The sequence below is a fragment of the Oncorhynchus gorbuscha genome, linkage group LG17, assembly GCF_021184085.1.
Source record: "Oncorhynchus gorbuscha isolate QuinsamMale2020 ecotype Even-year linkage group LG17, OgorEven_v1.0, whole genome shotgun sequence".
NCBI classification, from domain to species: domain Eukaryota; kingdom Metazoa; phylum Chordata; class Actinopteri; order Salmoniformes; family Salmonidae; genus Oncorhynchus; species Oncorhynchus gorbuscha.
In genome coordinates, this window is record NC_060189.1 from 16245200 (window position 1) to 16267392 (window position 22193).

At 47.5% G+C, this 22193-nt stretch overlaps 1 protein-coding gene across 1 annotated transcript in view; it reads left to right on the plus strand.

The window, feature by feature from the left end:
• The window catches only part of LOC124001293 (usherin-like), a 471917-nt gene that overhangs the window by 411014 nt on the left and 38710 nt on the right, over positions 1-22193 (plus strand). Inside the window, 5 exon segments of the mRNA XM_046307964.1 lie at positions 6448-6605; positions 8683-8841; positions 10465-10627; positions 12842-13059; positions 13156-13292. Coding sequence (XP_046163920.1) covers positions 6448-6605; positions 8683-8841; positions 10465-10627; positions 12842-13059; positions 13156-13292 — 835 coding nt within the window.

The window sequence follows — 22193 nt, forward strand, 5'->3', positions numbered from 1 at the left end:
AACATGTGACTGAGTGACAAATCAGTGGTTTTAATGTGTTTCAGTGCGCTGGTCTAACCCTCTACGTAACTGGTAATGGGCCTGTTTAAAGCTGCCTGGAACAATAGCTAATGTACAGTTATTAATGTGTGTGTGTGGACTTTATAGAGAATTAAAGGCTTTCAATGTTAAATGTATCCCACTTACACAGCTTATGTATGCCTGAACACCCACGACCCTCCACCTTTTAAAGGCTAATATGTCTTCTGATGTCATGAATGTGTGTGTGTGTGTGTGTGTGTGAGGCTTTGGAGGCCTTCTCTAAGTGCGTCACATTATTACAGGCACGCACAGTCATATGCAGGAAATGAGGATAGTCTTTATGGTGTGGATATAAGGGGGCAGCTGGTGAATAGTCCTTTCATGGGTACGCATTTAACTAGACGTGTACAGCAGCGTGTTCCAGTTCCCGCCAATATCCAGCAACTTCGCACAGCCATTGAAGACGAGTGAGACAACATTCCACAGGCCACAATCAACCTGCTGATCAAGATGTGTCACGCTGCATGAGGCAAATGGTGGTCAAACCAGATACTGACTGGTTTTATGATCCACGCACCTTCTTATTTTTGTGACCAACAGATGCATATCTGTATTCCCAGTCATGAGAAATCCATAGATTAGGGCCTCATTTCCTCATATGAACTGTAACTCAGTAAACCTTTCAAATTGTTGCATGTTGCATTTATATTCTTATTCGGTGTATATACACTGTGTACAAAACATTAAGAACACCTGCTCTTTCCATCACACTGACCAGGTGAAAGCCATGATCCCCTATTGATGTCACTTAAATCCACTTCAATCTGTGTAGATGAAGAAGAGGAGACTGGTTCAAGAATGATTTTTAAGCCTTAAGACAATTGAGACATGGATTGTGTATACAGTGGGGAGAACAAGTATTTGATACACTGCCGATTTTGCAGGTTTTCCTAAAGCATGTAGAGGTCTGTAATTTTGATCATAGGTACGCTTCAACTGTGAGAGACGGAATCTAAAACAAAAATCCAGAAAATCACATTGTATTATTTGTAAGTAATTAATTTGCATTTTATTGCATGACATAAGTATTTGATCACCTACCAACCAGTAAGAAATCCGGCTCTCACAGACCTGTTAGTTTTTCTTTAAGAATCCCTCCTGTTCTCCACTCATTACCTGTATTAACTGCACCTGTTTGAACTCGTTACCTGTATAAAAGACACCTGTCCACACACTCAATCAAACAGACTCCAACCTCTCCACAATGGCCAAGACCAGAGAGCTGTGTAAGGACATCAGGGATAAAATTGAAGACCTGCACAAGGCTGGGATGGGCTACAGGACAATAGGCAAGCAGCTTGGTGAGAAGGCAACAACTGTTGGCGCAATTATTAGAAAATGGAAGAAGTTCAAGATGACGGTCAATCACCCTCGGTCTGGGGCTCCATGCAAGATCTCACCTCGTGGGGCATCAATGATCATGAGGAAGGTGAGGGATCAGCCCAGAACTACACGGCAGGACCTGGTCAATGACCTGAAGAGAGCTGGGACCACAGTCTCAAAGAAAACCATTTTTAACACACTACGCCATCATGGATTAAAATCCTGCAGCGCACGCAAGGTCCCCCTACTCAAGCCAGCGCATGTCCATGCCCATCTGAAGTTTGACAATGACCATCTGGATAATCCAGAGGAGGAACGGGAGAAGGTCATGTGTTCTGATGAGACAAAAATAGAGCTTTTTGGTCTAAACTCCACTCGCCGTGTTTGGAGGAAGAAGAAGGATGAGTACAACCCCAAGAACACCATCCCAACCGTGAAGCATGGAGGTGGAAACATCATTCTTTGGGGATGCTTTTCTGCAAAGGGTGCAGGACGACTGCACTATATTGAGGGGAGGATGGATGGGGCCATGTATCGCGAGATCTAGGCCAACAACCTCCTTCCCTCAGTAAGAGCATTGAAGATGGGTCGTGGCTGGGTCTTCCAGCATGGCAACTAAGGAGTGACTCCGGGGAAAGGATAAAGGTGTGGGAAGCATCTCAAGGTCCTGGAGTGGCCTAGCCAGTCTCAGACCTGAACCCAATAGAAAATCTTCTAGACAAGGAACCGACAGGACAGGAGCGGAACACAAAGGAAGAAATAGGGACTCTAATCAGGGGAAAGGATCGGGAACAGGTGTGGAAGACTAAATGATTGATTAGGGGAATAGGAACAGCTGGGAGCAGGAACGGAACGACAGAGAGAAGAGAGAGCGAGAGAGTGAGAGAGGGAGGGGGGAGAAAGAAAGAGGGAAAGAACCCAACAAGACCAGCAGAGGGAAACGAACAGAATGGAGGGAGCTGAAAGTCCGTATTTCCCAGTGACAGCCCCGAAACCTGAAGGATCTGGATACGGTCTGTATGGAGGAGGGGCCAAAATCCCTGCTGCAGTGTGTACAAACCTGGTTGTTAAGGTTTTCTTCCAGGTGAAGGAGAGGCGGACCAAAATGCAGCGTGGTTATTTCGATACATGTTTAATAAAAGATAAACAAGAACAAAACAATAAAAGTAACGTGAAAACCTAAACAACCTATTCTGGTGCAAACTAACACAGAGACAGGACAAATCACCCACGAAACACTCAAAGAATATGGCTGCCTAAATATGGTTCCCAATCAGAGACAACGATAACCACCTGCCTCTGATTGAGAACCACTCCAGGCAACCATAGACTTATCTAGACAACCCCACTAACCACAATCCCATTACATACAAAAACCCCAAGTCAAAACACACCACATAAATAACCAATGTCACACCCTGGCCTGACCAAAATAATAAAGAAAACACAAAATACTTAGACCAGGGCGTGACACTGGTCAAGAACTACAGGAAACGTATGATCTCTGTAATTGCAAACAAAGGTTTCTGTACCAAATATTAAGTTACTTGTGTCATGCAATAAAATGCAAATGAATTACTCTAAAATCATACAATGTGATTTTCTGGATTTTTGTTTTAGATTCCGTCTCTCACAGTTGAAGTGTACATATGATAAAAATTACAGACCTCTACATGCTTTGTAAGTAGGAAAACCTGCAAACCGGCAGTGTATCAAATACTTGTTCTCCCCACTGTATTTGCCATTCATAGGGTAAAATGGCAAGACAAAAGATTTTAGTGCCTTTGAACAGGGTATTATAGTAGGAGCCAGGAACATCCGTTTGTGTGAAGAACCACAACACTGCTGTCACGCCTTGGTCTTAGTATTTTGTGTTTTCTTGAATTATTTGTTCAGGCCAGGGTGTGACATGGGGTTATTGTGTTGTCGTATTGGGGTTTTTGTTATATTTCATGTATCGGTATTCTACATTAAAGAACATGAGTAACCACCACGCTGCATTTTGGTCCGACTCTCCTTCAACAGATGAACGCCGTTACAGAATCACCCACCACACCCGGACCGAGTGGCGTAGTAACAGGCAGCGACAGCAGGAGCAGCGAAAGGAGGATTAATTGTTCGGAGAAGGACCCTGGGATCAGCCGGGAGAATATCGCCGCCCCAGGCGATAGCTGAGAGACGCTGGTATGAGGAGAAACAACAGCGGCAGCAGGAGCTACAATATCGGGACTACACTACTTGGGAGGAAATAGACAGGTGGGCGGTCGACCCAGGGAGAGTACCGGAGCCCGCCTGGGATTCGCTGGAGCAGTGCGAAGAGGGTTATAGGAGAATGGAGTTGAAGAGACAATCACGACGGCGCAGAAAAAGCCCGTGAGGAGCCAAGGAAGAGACCAGAACCAGAGCCGGTGTTAGAGGTGAGCGAAGCAGAGACTATGAACGAGTTAATGGGGAAAGTAGAGGATAGAGCAATGAGGGAGTTGCTAGCTTGGTGCTTTGGGTACAAGATTCTTCCAACGGAGCGTGTCGGGGATTTGATGGCACCTGGGTCAGCGCTCCATACTCGTCCTGCGGTGCGTGTTAGTCGGCTGGTGAAAATTGTGCCAGCCTCACGCACTAGGCCTCCTGTGTACCTACCTAGCCTTGCACGTCCTGTGCCAGCCCTGCTCTCAGGCTCTCCAGTACATCTTCACGGTCCAGTCCATCCTGTGCCACCTTCACACACCAGTCCTCCGGTGGCAGCTCCCCGCACCAGGCTTCCTGTGACTGTGTCCTCAATCCAATACCACCAGTTCCAGCACCACGCACCAGGCCTTCAGTGTGCCTCGCCTGTTCAGCACAGCCAGAGCCTTCCTTCCCTCTAGCGCTGTCGTAGCCTCCCCCCTGTTCAGCGCAGCCAGCGCTTTCCTCCTCTACAGCGCTGCTGGAGTCTCCCGCCTGTTTAGCGCAGCCAGAGCCTTTCTCCTCTCCTGCGCTGCCGGAGCCTCCCGCCTGTTCAGCGCTTCCAGAGCCTTCCTCCTCTACAGCGCTGCCGGAGCCTCCTGCCTGTTCGGAGCAGCTTGAGCTGCCAGACTGCATGGAGCAGCCAGAGCTGCCAGTCTGCATGGAGCAGCCTGAGCTGTCAGTCTGCATGGAGCAGCCAGAGCAGCCAGTCTGCATGGAGCAGCCAGAGCTGTCAATCTGCATGGAGCAGCCAGAGCTGCCAGTCTGCATGGAGCAGCCAGAGCTGCCATTCTGCATGGAGCAGCCAGAGCTGCCATTCTGCATGGAGCAGCCAGAGCTGCCAATCTGCATGGAGCAGCCAGAGCTGTCAGTCTGCATGGAGCAGCCAGAGCAGCTAGATCCGCCAGTCATCCATGATCTTCCAGATCTGCCAGTCAACCAGACTCTTCCAGATCTGCCAGTCAACCAGACTCTTCCAGATCTGCCAGTCAACTAGACTCTTCCAGATCCGCCAGCCAGCCAGGATCTGCCGGAGCCAACTACCTGCCTGAGCTTCATCTCAGTACTGGGCTTCCTCTCAGTACTGGGCTTCCCTCAGTCCTGGGCTTCCCCAGTCAGTCCCGTCCCGGGCTTCCCCTCAGTCCCAAGCTGCCCCTCAGTCCCGAGCTGCCCCTCAGTCCCGAGCTTCCCCTCAGTCCCGAGCTTCCCCTCAGTCCCGAGCTGCCTCAGTCCCGAGCTGCCTCTCAGTCCCGAGCTGCCCCTCAGTCACGAGCTGCCCCTCAGTCCAGTGGGGTTCTGGGTGAGGACTATTAGGCCATGGTTGGCGGCGAGGGTGGATTATCCCAGGACGCGAGGGGGAGGAACTATGACATTTATGGAGTGGGTTCCACGTCCCGAGCCGGAGCCACCACCATGGACAGACGCCCACCCGGACCCGCCCTATGGTTTTGAGGTGCGTCCAGGAGTCCGCACCTTAGGGGGGGGGGTGTTCTGTCACGCCTTGGTCTTAGTATTTTGTGTTTACTTTAATTATTTGTTCAGGCCAGGGTGTGACATGGGTTTATTGTGTTGTCATATTGGGTTTTTTGTAGGCATTGGGATTGTGGCTGATTAGGGGCGTGTCTAGCATAGGCTTGGCTGCCTGAGGCGGTTCTCAATCAGAGTCAGGTGATTTTCGTTGTCTCTTATTGGGAACCATATTTAGGTAGCCTGGGTTTCACTGTGTATTTCGTGGGTGATTGTTCCTGTCTCTGTGTAGTTGTTCACCACACAGGCTGTATAGGTTTTCACGTTCCGTTTGTTGTTTTGTATCTATTTAGTTATTTCATGTATCGCTATTCTACATTAAAGAACATGAGTAACCACCACACTGCATTTTCAACAGACGTCCTGTTTTTCTCTCCTTCCAACAAAGGACATCCAGCCAACTTGACACAACTGTGGGAAGCATAAGTCAACATAGAATCACCCAGTGTCTCTGTGTGTGTCTGTATGTGTGTCTGTATGTGTGTCTGTGGCTCTGTGTGTGTCTGTATGTGTGTCTGTATGTGTGTCTGTGTGTGTCTGTATGTGTGTCTGTGTCTCTGTGTGTGTCTCTGTGTGTGTCTATGTCTCTGTGTGTGTCTGTATGTGTGTCTGTATGTGTGTCTGTGTGTGTCTGTATGTGTATCTGTATGTGTGTCTGTGTCTCTGTGTGTGTCTATGTCTCTGTGTGTGTCTGTATGTGTGTCTGTATGTGTGTCTGTGTGTGTGTCTATGTCTCTGTGTGTGTCTGTATGTGTGTCTGTATGTGTGTCTGTGTCTCTGTGTGTGTCTGTGTCTCTGTGTGTGTCTGTATGTGTGTCTGTGTGTGTGTCTGTGTCTCTGTGTGTGTCTGTGTCTCTGTGTGTGTCTGTATGTGTGTCTGTATGTGTGTCTGTGTCTCTATGTGTGTCTGTATGTGTGTCTGTATGTGTGTCTGTGTGTGTCTGTATGTGTGTCTGTATGTGTGTCTGTATGTGTGTCTGTATGTGTGTCTGTGTCTCTGTGTGTGTCTCTGTGTGTGTCTCTGTGTTCTCCCATCGTGTAACACTAAAGACTCTCTCCCTTCCTCCCCCTCAGGTATGTGTATGTGTTGGAGGCCAGTACCGGGGGCGGTAGTGGTTTGAGTAACAGGTACGTCGTCCAGACACCAGTCTCCTCCCCTCTGGGAGTCCCGCCCCCTCATAACGTCACCGTGTTTGGCCCCCGCTCTCTCTTCGTCTCCTGGACACCCCCAGGTCAGTGACTACCCCCTTCTCTGTCTACCCGCTACTCCCCTTATCTGGTTGTCCAAATATGTGTTTCAGCCAGGTCACTGGCATGTTGGTTCATTGTCATGCCATATACGACTGGCATGACAGCAATATTCAGGAGTTGGCTGAAGTACATATTATCTGGACTGGAGTCAGGCTTCCCTCACCTATGATGTGGGAAAGACTTCCCTAATGCAGTGGTCCACCAATGGGTAGTGGCTCGGGTCCTGTAGGCTCATATACGCTTTATGTAACATGGCTATGACAAATGAAATGTGACCCAACCTCTCAATAAGGCTGTTTGTGACCTCGGTCTCATGTCCCTAATCCACTAGTCTCTGCCTCCGCACGCACACACACACACACACACACACACACACACACACACACACACACACACACACACACACACACACACACACACACACACACACACACACACACACACACACACACACACACACACACACACACACACAGACACACACACACACAGACACACAATTTGTTCATATTCCCATCAGAGGTACCTTTCCATAATTCACACCAACTATAGGCAGATAGGTCATTCAACATTCATGAGTTCCAGGATGCATTGAGAATGGCCTGATTATCTTAACAAATGAAACATTTAAATTATTCACCTTTCCTCATAGCTTTCTCCCTCAGCAGATGTATCCTTCTGCTGAGACACACACACACACACACCTTGCCCGTATTAGTACTTTGATCTGTGCCAGGCTGCCTCAGAGGTTCAATGGGAGCTCTCCTTAAGTTCTATTATTTATAACTAATCAGCAGCGTTACACTTCCCCACTTTCAACTCCACACAGAGCCTGATCAGGGGTAATGGCAGCCACAGCAGCCAGGAGAGACCCTTCAGTAGCGATCTGTCACACACACACATTACCCCCCCTCCACACACACACACACACACACACACACACACACACACACACACACACACACACACACACACACACACACACACACACACACACACACACACACACACACACACACACACACACACACACACACACACACACACACACACACACACATTACCCCCGCACATAATTACCCCTCCTCCACACACACACACTCACACATACACGCACATGCTTAAACACACGCAAATAATCACACATGCACGTACAGACACACACACACACTCCAAACCCTGGGTCCAGCAGCCTAACCAAGCGTGAGAGATCAGGCAATACTTCCCCTCTTTTAGAATCAACCTGTAATGACTCTAGAATAGCCTGCCTATGGATATGTCTGTGTGCTATTTCAGGCCCCTCTCATAGTAAACACACATAATGAGAAGATAATATTTATAGATGGATTACTTCAGGCAGACAATCATAGTCAAAGCCCGCATACACACACATCCAAACAGTCACAGATGCACACACAACCACACACACATACATAGACGTATTGAGGATCCTTATAAAGAATAGGTACACAGAGGGTGATAGGTGATGCATCCTGCCCTGACCTCCCATATCTCCTCCCACCTCTCTGCATACAGACAGTTATGTCTTGGTCCTGACTGTTCATTGTCTCTCTGTGCACATCAATACCAGTCTCTCTGTGATGCACTGTCCCCTTGACCATCTGAACATGTTCAGATCCTACTAAATTACCCACAATGCCGTAGTAAATCCAGCGCGTGGGAGCGTCCGTGGCCAAAGGCAGGATAAATCAGAGAGCATTGATCAATGGAACAGAACCAGCACACCCTGGTTTATTAGTCTCCCATCGCACAAACTGTGTTTTGCATGTAGGGCCTTTCTAATAGAGAACCACATCTCAATATTTATCTGTGAGTTACTTTGCTAGCTAGCCACATTGCATTCAAAACACAGGAGAGATGTCATGGGAATACAAAGTAAGAATGCTCTCTCTCGTTCTCTCTCACATTCTCTCCTTCTCTTGCTCTCATTCTCTCTCTCATCCTCTGTCACGTTCTCTCTCTCTCCCCCTCGCTCTATCTCACATTCTCTCTCTCACTCACTCTCTCTCTCTCGTTCTCTCACTCTCCCTCTCTCAGGTGTGTTCAACACCAGTCTTCCTCTATACTACAACATCCTGTTGAATCCAGGAAGTGCCAGGTCTGTGATGCGTACGGTGGGACGGGAACAGTACCTCAGTGTGTCTGGGTTAGACCCCTACACCCAGTACCACATCAGAGTCCAGGCCTGCCAAGCCGGTATGGACTGGGAATGACCAATGACAGACTACCTTGAGAGACAGTGTTTAATACTTAATTATGCGTAGTTAACTCAAGTATTTAGAACACAAACTGGGTAATTCTGTCTTCTTTGTCCCCCCCCTCTCTCCATTTCTCTCCATGTCTCTCCATTTCTCTCCATGTTTCTCCATTTCTCTCCATGTCTCTCCCTGTCTCTCCCTGTCTCTCCATGTCTCTCCCTGTCTCTCCATGTCTCTTCATTTCTCTCCATGTCTCTCCATTTCTGTCCATGTCTCTCCATGTCTCTCCATTTCTCTCCATGTCCCCATTTCGCTCCATATCTCTCCATTTCTCTCCATGGCTCTCCATTTCTCTCCATGTTTCTCCATTCCATTTCTCTCCATGTCTCTCCCTGTCTCTCCCTGTCTCTCCATGTCTCTCCCTGTCTCTCCATGTCTCTTAATTTCTCTCCATGTCTCTCCATGTCTCTCCATTTCTCTCCATGTCTCTCCATGTCTCTCCATTTCTCTCCATGTCCCCATTTCGCTCCATATCTCTCCATTTCTCTCCATGTCTCTCCATTTATCTCCATGTTTCTCCATTTCTCTCCCTGTCTCTCCCTGTCTCTCCCTGTCTCTCCCTGTCTCTCCATGTCTCTTCATTTCTCTCCATGTCTCTCCATGTCTCTCCATTTCTCTCCATGTCTCTCCTTGTCTCTCCATTTCTCTCCATGTCCCCATTTCGCTCCATGTCTCTCCATGTCTCTCCATGTCGCTCCATGTCTCTCCATGTCTCTCCATGTCGCTCCATGTCTCTCCATGTCTCTCCATGTCTCTGCATGTATCTCCATTTCTCTCCATGTTGCTCCATTTCTCTCCAAGTCTCTCCATGTCTCTCCATTTCTCTCCATGTCTCTCCATGTCTCTCCATTTCTCTCCATGTTGCTCCATGTCCCCATTTCGCTCCATGTCCCCATTTCGCTCCATGTCTCTCCATGTCTCTCCATGTCGCTCCATTTCTCTCCATGTCTCTCCATGTCGCTCCATGTCGCTCCATGTCTCTCCATGTCGCTCCATGTCGCTCCATGTCTCTCCATGTCTCTCCATGTATCTCCATGTCTCTCCATTTCTCTCCATGTCTCTCCATGTCGCTCCATTTCTCTCCATGTCTCTCCATGTCGCTCCATGTCGCTCCATGTCTCTCCATGTCGCTCCATGTCGCTCCATGTCTCTCCATGTCTCTCCATGTCGCTCCATGTCTCTCCATGTCTCTCCATGTCTCTGCATGTATCTCCATGTCTCTCCATTTCTCTCCATGTCGCTCCATGTCTCTCCATGTCTCTCCATGTCTCTGCATGTATCTCCATGTCTCTCCATTTCTCTCCATGTCTCTCCATGTCTCTGCATGTCTCTCCATTTCTCTCCATGTCTCTCCATGTCTCTGCATGTCTCTCCATGTCTCTCCATTTCTCTCCATGTCGCTCCATTTCTCTCCATGTCGCTCCATTACTCTCCATGTCTCTCCATTTCTCTCCATGTCGCTCCATTTCTCTCCATTTCTCTCCATTACTCTCCATGTCTCTCCATGTCTCTGCATGTCTCTCCATGTCACTCCTTTTCTCTCCATTTCTCTCCATGTCAGATGGGTGTGGGTTGGGTGAGGGGGTGTATGTGCGTACCTCTGAGGCCCCTCCAGAGGATATGGACCCCCCCACAGTGACAGCAGCAGGAGCCACAGTCATCCAGGTCTGCTGGAACCCCCCCCACAAGCCCAATGGAGTCATCACCGCATACTTCATACACAGGTAATAACCATTCATGCACAGATAATAACCATTCATACGCAGGTAATAACCATTTGTACAAAGGTAATAACCATTCATACAAAGGTAACAACTATTCATACACAGGCAATAACCATTCATACAAAGGTAATAACCATTCATACAAAGGTAACAACTATTCATACACAGGCAATAACCATTCATACACAGGTAATAACCAGTCATACACAGGTAATACCATTCATACACAGATAGTAACCATTCATACACAGTTATAACCATTCATACAAAGGTAATAGCATTTATACACAGGCAATAACCATTCATACAAAGGTAATAACTATTCATACACAGTTATAACCATTCATACAAAGGTAATAACATTCATACACAGGTAGTAACCATTCATACACAGGTAGTAACCATTCATACACACGTAGTAACCATTCATACACAGATAGTAACCATTCATACACAGTTATAACCATTCATACAAAGGTAATAGCATTTATACACAGGCAATAACCATTCATACAAAGGTAATAACTATTCATACACGCAATAACTATTCATACACAGGTAATAACTATTCATACACAGGCAATAACCATTCATACACAGGCAATAACCAGTCGTACACAGTTATAACCATTCATACAAAGGTAATAACATTCATACACAGGTAGTAACCATTCATACACAGGTAGTAACCATTCATACACAGGTAGTAACCATTCATACACAGGTAGTAACCATTTATACACAGCTAGTAACCATTCATACACAGTTAATACCATCATGGGGCGGCAGGGTAGCCTAGTGGTTAGAGCGTTGGACTAGTAACCGGAAGGTTGCAAGTTCAAATCCCCGAGCTGACAAGGTACAAATAACCCACTGTTCCTAGGCTGTCATTGAAAATAAGAATTTGTTCTTAACTTACTTGCCTAGTTAAATTTAAATAATAGTAATAACATCATCATGCACCTCTTAGTTTATTTACAAGGTAATTCAGATGAAGACTTTCTGCTTTGTATGTGTGTTCGTGTGTGTCGTGTTTGTGTTTAGTCCGCCTGGAATACATACACTACCGTGCAAAAGTTTGGGGTCACTTGTCCTTGTTTATGAAAGAAAAGCACATTGGTCCATTAAAATAACATCAAATTGATCAGAAATAGTGTAGACATTGTTAATGTTGTAAATGACTATTGTAGCTGGAAACGGCTAATTTTTAATGGAATATCTACATAGGAGTACAGAGGCCCATTATCAGCAACCATCACTCCTGTGTTCCAGTGGCACGTTGTGTTCGCTAATCCAAGTTTGTCATCAATTTTATGTTATTTTAATGGACAAAAAATGTGATTTTCTTTCTAAAACAAAGACATTTCTAATTGACCCCAATCTTTTAAACGGTAGTGTATGTGTATGTTTAGTCTGCATTTGTGTGTATCGACTACCCACTGTGCTAGTTTTTCATCTGCCTGGTGTGTGTGTTGTGTGCGTGCACCCATGTGTCTGCCTGTGTGTGTGCATGTGTGTGTGTGTTTGTCTGCGTGTGTTTGCCTGTGGTCAAGGTCAAGTGTGTGTTGTTGACCAGTGGTATCTGTATGCAGGGTCAGAGAGTATCTAAGCCTTGATAAGTCCTGTGGAAACATCATTAGCATATAGGCTGAGGGAAGAATCCTAACTTCACATCCACACAAGGAGTCAGACTTTGGTAAACCAAAATTGGAGTTACTCAAATTCAGTAGGAGAAGTTAATCCCAGAGGAAGGAGTACAGTTGAGCATTCAGATCATGCTTAGCATGACCAAACACACACTGTCTGACTCTCTCACTTAATACAGTATGTATAGGGGGCTTGCTATAGACTTTGGGGACTTCAGTGCATCTGTGATTCTGAGATCCAGAGGTTTCTAATGGAGACACACAGCTGGAGGATGGGGTAGAGGGGTGTTTTGAGCTATGTCATCAAGTCCAGCTGTAGTTTAGATGTACATTGTGAACCAAGACACACGCGCGCAATGTTGTTTTGATGCAGTTGGAATGATTAGAGACTACCATCCTCTTGCCCCATTTCGCTTCTTCTCCTCCCCTCTCTCTCTCCTCTTTTCATTGCCATCTTTTAACCCTTCTCCTATTGCTCTCTATTTCTCTCTCAAGTTGTAACTATGGCTTAGAGATGAACCTCAGGGTTAGTTAGCGTAACTCACTTGCTCTTCCTGTTTCCTGCCAGGCGACCAATGGGGACCCAGGAGGAGCTGTTGGTGTTTATTTGGTCCAATGGGCCGCTAGATTTTATCGACGCCAGCGACGCCCTCCAGCCCTTCAGACAATACCAGTACAGTGTACATGCCCACAACTCCCGCGGCTCTGCTCGCAGCCAATGGGCTTCAGCTGTCACCATGGAGGCGGGTCCAGAGGACATTGCTCCTCCTATTGTCACACCGACAAGTGAGTGAGAGATGAAATAGAGGGAGGTAAGAAAAGGTGACGTTTGACTTCCTATGTTATTCTCACTGTGTGTAATATCTGTTTGTGTGTTGGCAGGTGCATACTCAGTACAGTTGAACTGGACACAGCCTGGACAACCCAATGGAAGGATTTCACAGTATCGCCTGGTGTACAGAAAACAGCCCACAGACCCCACACTTAACACCTCTACTATTATTGCGTTGACAGTACCGGTAAGACAAGACACGATATGCATGCGTGTCTGTATTATCATTGCGTGCATGTGTTGGTCACAGCCTGTGCTGGTGCCATCTGTTTGCCAGTGAAGGGGCCTGCAGGCACACACACACAGCCAGGGGCTCCTGTCCTCCAGGGCCCTTCCCACAATCCTCCACCTCCACGCCAAATCTGCTACAACGCTCCCACATGGAGAATACCTCTAAATGTGCCTTTCATAAACACACACACACACACACACACACACACACACACACACACACACACACACACACACACACACACACACACACACACACACACACACACACACACACACACACACACACACACACACACACACACACACACACACACACACACACACACACACAGATCTTCCCTTGCTGCCTGTCAGCCAGTCTAAATGTAACCTGGCAGCTCAGTAAACAGCCTGACATCAGTAGATCGCCTTGCCAACGCCTCTCAGTGATATCATCCCCTCAGCACACCACGCCACCGCTCAAAGCTCTGTGTGTGTGTGTGTGTCAACCTACAGTATATATCATCACTTTTGTGTGAAGTCAGTCTCAGTCGCTCACTGAGAAAAAAAAGAAAGAACAAAGATAGACACAAGACTGTGTTAATCCTCTGAGCTAAAGCCAAGGCATTAGTGCTAAGACAAGTCTTCAGGCAAGGTTACAAATCACACTAATGTTTTTGAATGTTCATGAAATAATCTCTGTTCCACTGTTGTGTGTGCTACAGACCCTGGTTCGATTCCAGGCTGTTTCACAACCAGCCGGGATTGGGAGTCCCATAAGGCGGCGCACAATTGGCCCAGCGTCATTAGGGTTTGGCCGGGGTAGGCCGCCATTGTAAATTATAATTTGTTCTTAACGGCCAAACCCTAATGACGCTGGGCCAATTGTGCGCCGCCTTATGGGACTCCCAATCCCGGCTGGTTGTGAAACAGCCTAGTTAAATAAAGGTTAAATAAAAATAAAAATAAATGTCTGTGTGTGAGGCCGCAGATGGGTCTTTTGGCTGGGGGCCGGGTTTGGGAGGTTGGGATCGTAGCTCTCTACCTCTGACCTTATGCTATCACACCTGTTTCTCTGTGGACTCCACACTCTGCTGTCTATTGATCTTACTGTAGACAACTGTTCACTAATCACAAGTTGATTCTCTACTCCGTATTTGTTTTCTTTGTTCTCTTCTCTCTCTAACATTTTCTCACTCCTCCTCTCTCCTCCTCTCTCCTCCTCTCGCTTCCTCTCTCCCTCTCTTCCTCTCTCCCTCTCTCTCCATCTCTCTCCTCCTCTCTCTCCCTCTCTTCCTCTCTCCCTCTCTCTCCATCTCTCTCCTCCTCTCTCCATCTCTCTCCATCTCTCTTCCTCTCTCCATCTCTCTCCTCTTTCTCCATCTCTCTCCAACTCTCTCTTCCTCTCTCCCCATCTCTCTCCAACTCTCTCATCCTCTCTCCATCTCTCTCCTCTTTCTCCATCTCTCTCAAACTCTCTCTTCCTCTCCTAATATCTCGCTTCCTCTCCCCATCTCTCTCCTCTTTCTCCTCCTCCTCTCTCATCTCTCTCCTCCATCTCATCTCTCTCCAACTCTCTCTTCCTCTCTCAATCTCTCTCTTCCTCTCTCCATCTCTCTCCTCTTTCTCCTCCTCTCTCGATGTAACTCATCTCTCTCCAACTCTCTCTTCCTCTCTCCCACTCTCTCTTCATCTCTCTCCTCTTTCTCCTCCTCTCTCATCCTCTCTCCCTTTCTCTTCAATTAGCATAAAAAACTCCACCAACCTATTTAAATTAGTTCAACATTTATGTTTTTGTTAATTTCTCTCCTCCTCTCTCCATCTCTCTCCTCCTCCCTCCATCTCTCTCCTCCTCTCTCTCTCCATCTCTCTCCCTTTCTCTCCCTCTATCTCCATCTCTCTCTGCCTCTCTCCATCTCTCTCCTCCTCTCTCCAACTATCTCTATCTCTCTCCTCCTCTCCTCCTCTCTCCCTCTCTCTTCATCTCTCTCCAGCTCTCTTTTCCTCTCTCCATCTCTCTCTTCCTCTCTCCATCTCCTCTTTTTCCTCCTCTCTCCCCCTCTCTCCCTTTCTCTTCAATTAGCATAAAGAACTCCACCAACCTTTCTAAATTAGTTAAACATGAATGCAAGTCTGTTTTTATGTGGTAAAGTTCTTAGGTTTATGGGAGAGAAGTTGGCAGTTGATCAGTGTAGTCTGGCATAGTTTTCTCCTCTCTAGTCTGACAGCCTCAGAGCAGATGGTTTGATGTTCTCCTCACTAATGTCCACTACTGAGAGGGAGATCAACCACGGATATAAGCAATAAGCCTGTATGTGTGTGTGTGTATTGATCTCTGACTGGGCTGGGAGCACCTCTCCGTGCCAGTGTGGATGATTAATGGGGTCGTCATGGCGATCAGATAGAATGAGGGTACAGAACGCAGGCGGTCTGCCCCGCCAGAACCCTGCGCCCGCCTGGCAGACCGACGTTACACACACACACACACATATACACACACACACATACTGCACACCAATCTAGAGATGCTAACGTAACACCTATTTACTCCTCACTTCCTATTCCAGATCCAGCCTCTTTCTGTCTTTGCTATATCTTTCTCTCCTTGCTGTATCCTCCCACGAGCTCTCCCTCTTTCTGTATTTTCTGTTTCCTCCCACGAGCTCTCCCTCTTTCTGTATTTGCTGTTTCCTCCCACGAGCTCTCCCTCTTTCTGTATTTGCTGTTTCCTCCCACGAGCTCTCCCTCTTTCTGTATTTGCTGTTTCCTCCCACTAGCTCTCCCTCTTTCTGTATTTGCTGTTTCCTCCCACGAGCTCTCCCTCTTGCTGTATTTGCTGTTTCCTCCCACGAGCTCTCCCTCTTTCTGTATTTGCTGTTTCCTCCCACTAGCTCTGCCTCTTTCTGTATTTGCTGTTTCCTCCCACTAGCTCTCCCTCTTTCTGTATTTGCTGTTTCCTCCCACGAGCTCTCCCTCTTTCTGTATTTGCTGTTTCCTCCCACTAGCTCTCCCTCTTTCTCTCCTTGCTGTTTCCTCCCACAAGCTCTCCCTCTTTCTCTCCTTGCTGTTTCCTCCCACTAGCTCTCCCTCTTTCTGTATTTGCTGTTTCCTCCCACTAGCTCTCCCTCTTTCTGTCTTTGCTGTTTCCTCCCACTAGCTCTCCCTCTTTCTGTCTTTGCTGTTTCCTCCCACTAGCTCTCCCTCTTTCTCTCCTTGCTGTTTCCTCCCACAAGCTCTCCCTCTTTCTCTCCTTGCTGTTTCCTCCCACAAGCTCTCCCTCTTTCTCTCCTTGCTGTTTCCTCCCACAAGCTCTCCCTCTTTTTCTCCTTGCTGTTTCCTCCCACAAGCTCTCCCTCTTTCTCTCCTTGCTGTTTCCTCCCACTAGCTCTCCCTCTTTCTGTATTTGCTGTTTCCTCCCATTAGCTCTCCCTCTCTTTCTCTCCTTGCTGTATTCTCCCACTAGTTCTCCCTCTTTCTGTATTTGCTGTTTCCTCCCACTAGCTCTGCCTCTCTCTCCTTGCTGTTTCCTCCCACTAGCTCGCCCTCTTTCTCTCCTTGCTGTTTCCTCCCATTAGCTCTCCCTCTTTCTGTATTTGCTGTTTCCTCCAACTAGCTCTCCCTCTTTCTCTCCTTGCTGTTTCCTCCCATTAGCTCTCCCTCTTTCTGTCTTTGCTGTTTCCTCCCACTAGCTCTCCCTCTTTCTGTATTTGCTGTTTCCTCCAACTAGCTCTCCCTGTTTCTCTCCTTGCTGTTTCCTCCCATTAGCTCTACCTCTTTCTCTCCTTGCTGTTTCCTCCCATTAGCTCTCCCTCTTTCTCTCCTTGCTGTATTCTCCCACTAGCTCTGCCTCTCTCTCCTTGCTGTTTCCTCCCACTAGCTCTACCTCTTTCTCTCCTTGCTGTTTCCTCCCATTAGCTCTCCCTCTTTCTGTCTTTGCTGTTTCCTCCCATTATCTCTCCCTCTTTCTCTCCTTGCTGTTTCCTCCCACTAGCTCTCCCTCTTTCTGTATTTGCTGTTTCCTACCATTAGCTCTCCCTCTTTCTGTATTTGCTGTTTCCTACCATTAGCTCTCCCTCTTTCTGTCTTTGCTGTTTCCTTCCACTAGCTCTCCCTCTTTCTCTCCTTGCTGTTTCCTCCCACTAGCTCTCCCTCTTTCTGTCTTTGCTGTTTCCTTCCACTAGCTCTCCCTCTTTCTCTCCTTGCTGTTTCCTCCCACTAGCTCTCCCTCTTTCTGTATTTGCTGTTTCCTACCATTAGCTCTCGCTCTTTCTGTATTTGCTGTTTCCTACCATTAGCTCTCCCTCTTTCTGTCTTAGCTGTTTCTTTCCACTAGCTCTCCCTCTTTCTCTCCTTGCTGTTTCCTCCCACTAGCTCTCTCTCTCTTTCTCTCCTTGCTGTTTCCTCCCACTAGCTCTCTCTCTCTTTCTCTCCTTGCTGTATTCTCCCACTAGTTCTCCCTCTTTCTGTATTTGCTGTTTCCTCCCACTAGCTCTGCCTCTCTCTCCTTGCTGTTTCCTCCCACTAGCTCGCCCTCTTTCTCTCCTTGCTGTTTCCTCCCACTAGCTCTCCCTCTTTCTGTATTTGCTGTTTCCTCCAACTAGCTCTCCCTGTTTCTCTCCTTGCTGTTTCCTCCCATTAGCTCTACCTCTTTCTCTCCTTGCTGTTTCCTCCCATTAGCTCTCCCTCTTTCTCTCCTTGCTGTATTCTCCCACTAGCTCTGCCTCTCTCTCCTTGCTGTTTCCTCCCACTAGCTCTACCTCTTTCTCTCCTTGCTGTTTCCTCCCATTAGCTCTCCCTCTTTCTCTCCTTGCTGTTTCCTCCCACTAGCTCTCCCTCTTTCTGTATTTGCTGTTTCCTACCATTAGCTCTCCCTCTTTCTGTATTTGCTGTTTCCTACCATTAGCTCTCCCTCTTTCTGTCTTTGCTGTTTCCTCCCATTATCTCTCCCTCTTTCTCTCCTTGCTGTTTCCTCCCACTAGCTCTCCCTCTTTCTGTATTTGCTGTTTCCTACCATTAGCTCTCCCTCTTTCTGTATTTGCTGTTTCCTACCATTAGCTCTCCCTCTTTCTGTCTTTGCTGTTTCCTTCCACTAGCTCTCCCTCTTTCTCTCCTTGCTGTTTCCTCCCACTAGCTCTCCCTCTTTCTGTATTTGCTGTTTCCTACCATTAGCTCTCCCTCTTTCTGTATTTGCTGTTTCCTCCCACTAGCTCTCCCTCTTTCTGTATTTGCTGTTTCCTACCATTAGCTCTCCCTCTTTCTGTATTTGCTGTTTCCTACCATTAGCTCTCCCTCTTTCTGTCTTTGCTGTTTCCTTCCACTAGCTCTCCCTCTTTCTCTCCTTGCTGTTTCCTCCCACTAGCTCTCCCTCTTTCTGTATTTGCTGTTTCCTACCATTAGCTCTCCCTCTTTCTGTATTTGCTGTTTCCTACCACTAGCTCTCCCTCTTTCTGTCTTAGCTGTTTCTTTCCACTAGCTCTCCCTCTTTCTCTCCTTGCTGTTTCCTCCCACTAGCTCTCTCTCTCTTTCTCTCCTTGCTGTTTCCTCCCACTAGCTCTCTCTCTCTTTCTCTCCTTGCTGTATTCTCCCACTAGTTCTCCCTCTTTCTGTATTTGCTGTTTCCTCCCACTAGCTCTGCCTCTCTCTCCTTGCTGTTTCCTCCCACTAGCTCGCCCTCTTTCTCTCCTTGCTGTTTCCTCCCATTAGCTCTCCCTCTTTCTGTATTTGCTGTTTCCTCCAACTAGCTTTCCCTCTTTCTCTCCTTGCTGTTTCCTCCCATTAGCTCTCCCTCTGTCTGTCTTTGCTGTTTCCTCCCACTAGCTCTCCATCTTTCTGTATTTGCTGTTTCCTCCAACTAGCTCTCCCTGTTTCTCTCCTTGCTGTTTCCTCCCATTAGCTCTCCCTCTTTCTGTCTTTGCTGTTTCCTCCCACTAGCTCTCCCTCTTTCTCTCCTTGCTGTATCCTCCCACGAGCTCTCCCTCTTTCTGTCTTTGCTGTTTCCTCCCACTAGCTCTCCCTCTTTCTGTATTTGCTGTTTCCTCCAACTAGCTCTCCCTGTTTCTCTCCTTGCTGTTTCCTCCTACGAGCTCTCCCTCTTTCTGTCTTTGCTGTTTCCTCCCACGAGCTCTCCCTCTTTCTGTATTTGCTGTTTCCTCCCACTAGCTCTCCCTCTTTCTGTATTTGCTGTTTCCTCCCACTAGCTCTCCCTCTTTCTGTATTTGCTGTTTCCTCCCATTAGCTCTCCCTCTCTTTCTCTCCTTGCTGTATTCTCCCACTAGTTCTCCCTCTTTCTGTATTTTCTGTTTCCTCCCACTAGCTCTGCCTCTCTCTCCTTGCTGTTTCCTCCCACTAGCTCGCCCTCTTTCTCTCCTTGCTGTTTCCTCCCATTAGCTCTCCCTCTTTCTGTATTTGCTGTTTCCTCCAACTAGCTCTCCCTCTTTCTCTCCTTGCTGTTTCCTCCCATTAGCTCTCCCTCTGTCTGTCTTTGCTGTTTCCTCCCACTAGCTCTCCATCTTTCTGTATTTGCTGTTTCCTCCAACTAGCTCTCCCTGTTTCTCTCCTTGCTGTTTCCTCCCATTAGCTCTCCCTCTTTCTGTCTTTGCTGTTTCCTCCCACTAGCTCTCCCTCTTTCTCTCCTTGCTGTATCCTCCCACGAGCTCTCCCTCTTTCTGTCTTTGCTGTTTCCTCCCACTAGCTCTCCCTCTTTCTGTATTTGCTGTTTCCTCCCATTAGCTCTCCCTCTTTTTGTATTTGCTGTTTCCTCCCACTAGCTCTCCCTATTTCTGTATTTGCTGTATCCTCCCACTCGCTCTCCCTCTTTCTGTATTTGCTGTTTCCTCCCACTAGCTCTCCCTCTTTCTGTATTTGCTGTATCCTCCCACTAGCTCTCCCTCTTTCTCTCCTTGCTGTTTCCTCCCACTAGCTCGCCCTCTTTCTCTCCTTGCTGTTTCCTCCCATTAGCTCTCCCTCTTTCTGTATTTGCTGTTTCCTCCAACTAGCTCTCCCTCTTTCTCTCCTTGCTGTTTCCTCCCATTAGCTCTCCCTCTTTCTGTCTTTGCTGTTTCCTCCCACTAGCTCTCCCTCTTTCTGTATTTGCTGTTTCCTCCAACTAGCTCTCCCTGTTTCTCTCCTTGCTGTTTCCTCCCATTAGCTCTACCTCTTTCTGTCCTTGCTGTTTCCTCCCATTAGCTCTCCCTCTTTCTCTCCTTGCTGTATTCTCCCACTAGCTCTGCCTCTCTCTCCTTGTTGTTTCCTCCCACTAGCTCTACCTCTTTCTCTCCTTGCTGTTTCCTCCCATTAGCTCTCCCTCTTTCTGTCTTTGCTGTTTCCTCCCATTATCTCTCCCTCTTTCTGTATTTGCTGTTTCCTCCCACTAGCTCTCCCTCTTTCTGTATTTGCTGTTTCCTCCCATTAGCTCTCCCTCTTTCTGTATTTGCTGTTTCCTCCAACTAGCTCTCCCTCTTTCTCTCCTTGCTGTTTCCTCCCATTAGCTCTCCCTCTGTCTGTCTTTGCTGTTTCCTCCCACTAGCTCTCCATCTTTCTGTATTTGCTGTTTCCTCCAACTAGCTCTCCCTGTTTCTCTCCTTGCTGTTTCCTCCCATTAGCTCTCCCTCTTTCTGTCTTTGCTGTTTCCTCCCACTAGCTCTCCCTGTTTCTCTCCTTGCTGTTTCCTCCCACGAGCTCTCCCTCTTTCTGTCTTTGCTGTTTCCTCCCACTAGCTCTCCCTCTTTCTGTATTTGCTGTTTCCTCCCATTAGCTCTCCCTCTTTCTGTATTTGCTGTTTCCTCCCACTAGCTCTCCCTCTTTCTGTATTTGCTGTTTCCTCCCACTAGCTCTCCCTCTTTCTGTATTTGCTGTTTCCTCCCATTAGCTCTCCCTCTTTCTGTATTTGCTGTTTCCTCCCACTAGCTCTCCCTCTTTCTGTATTTGCTGTTTCCTCCCATTAGCTCTCCCTCTTTCTGTATTTGCTGTTTCCTCCCATTAGCTCTCCCTCTTTCTGTATTTGCTGTTTCCTCCCACTAGCTCTCCCTATTTCTGTATTTGCTGTTTCCTTCAACTAGCTCTCCCTGTTTCTCTCCTTGCTGTTTCCTCCCATTAGATCTCCCCCTTTCTGTCTTTGCTGTTTCCTCCCACTAGCTCTCCCTCTTTCTCTCCTTGCTGTATCCTCCCACGAGCTCTCCCTCTTTCTGTCTTTGCTGTTTCCTCCCACTAGCTCTCCCTCTTTCTGTATTTGCTGTTTCCTCCAACTAGCTCTCCCTGTTTCTCTCCTTGCTGTTTCCTCCCACGAGCTCTCCCTCTTTCTGTCTTTGCTGTTTCCTCCCACTAGCTCTCCCTCTTTCTGTATTTGCTGTTTCCTCCCATTAGCTCTCCCTCTTTCTGTATTTGCTGTTTCCTCCCACTAGCTCTCCCTATTTCTGTATTTGCTGTATCCTCCCACTCGCTCTCCCTCTTTCTCTCCTTGCTGTTTCCTCCCATTAGCTCTCCCTCTTTCTGTATTTGCTGTTTCCTCCCACTAGCTCTCCCTCTTTCTGTATTTGCTGTATCCTCCCACTAGCTCTCCCTGTTTCTCTCCTTGCTGTTTCCTCCCACGAGCTCTCCCTCTTTCTGTCTTTGCTGTTTCCTCCCACTAGCTCTCCCTCTTTCTGTATTTGCTGTTTCCTCCCATTAGCTCTCCCTCTTTCTGTATTTGCTGTTTCCTCCCACTAGCTCTCCCTCTTTCTGTATTTGCTGTTTCCTCCCACTAGCTCTCCCTCTTTCTGTATTTGCTGTTTCCTCCCATTAGCTCTCCCTCTTTCTGTATTTGCTGTTTCCTCCCACTAGCTCTCCCTCTTTCTGTATTTGCTGTTTCCTCCCATTAGCTCTCCCTCTTTCTGTATTT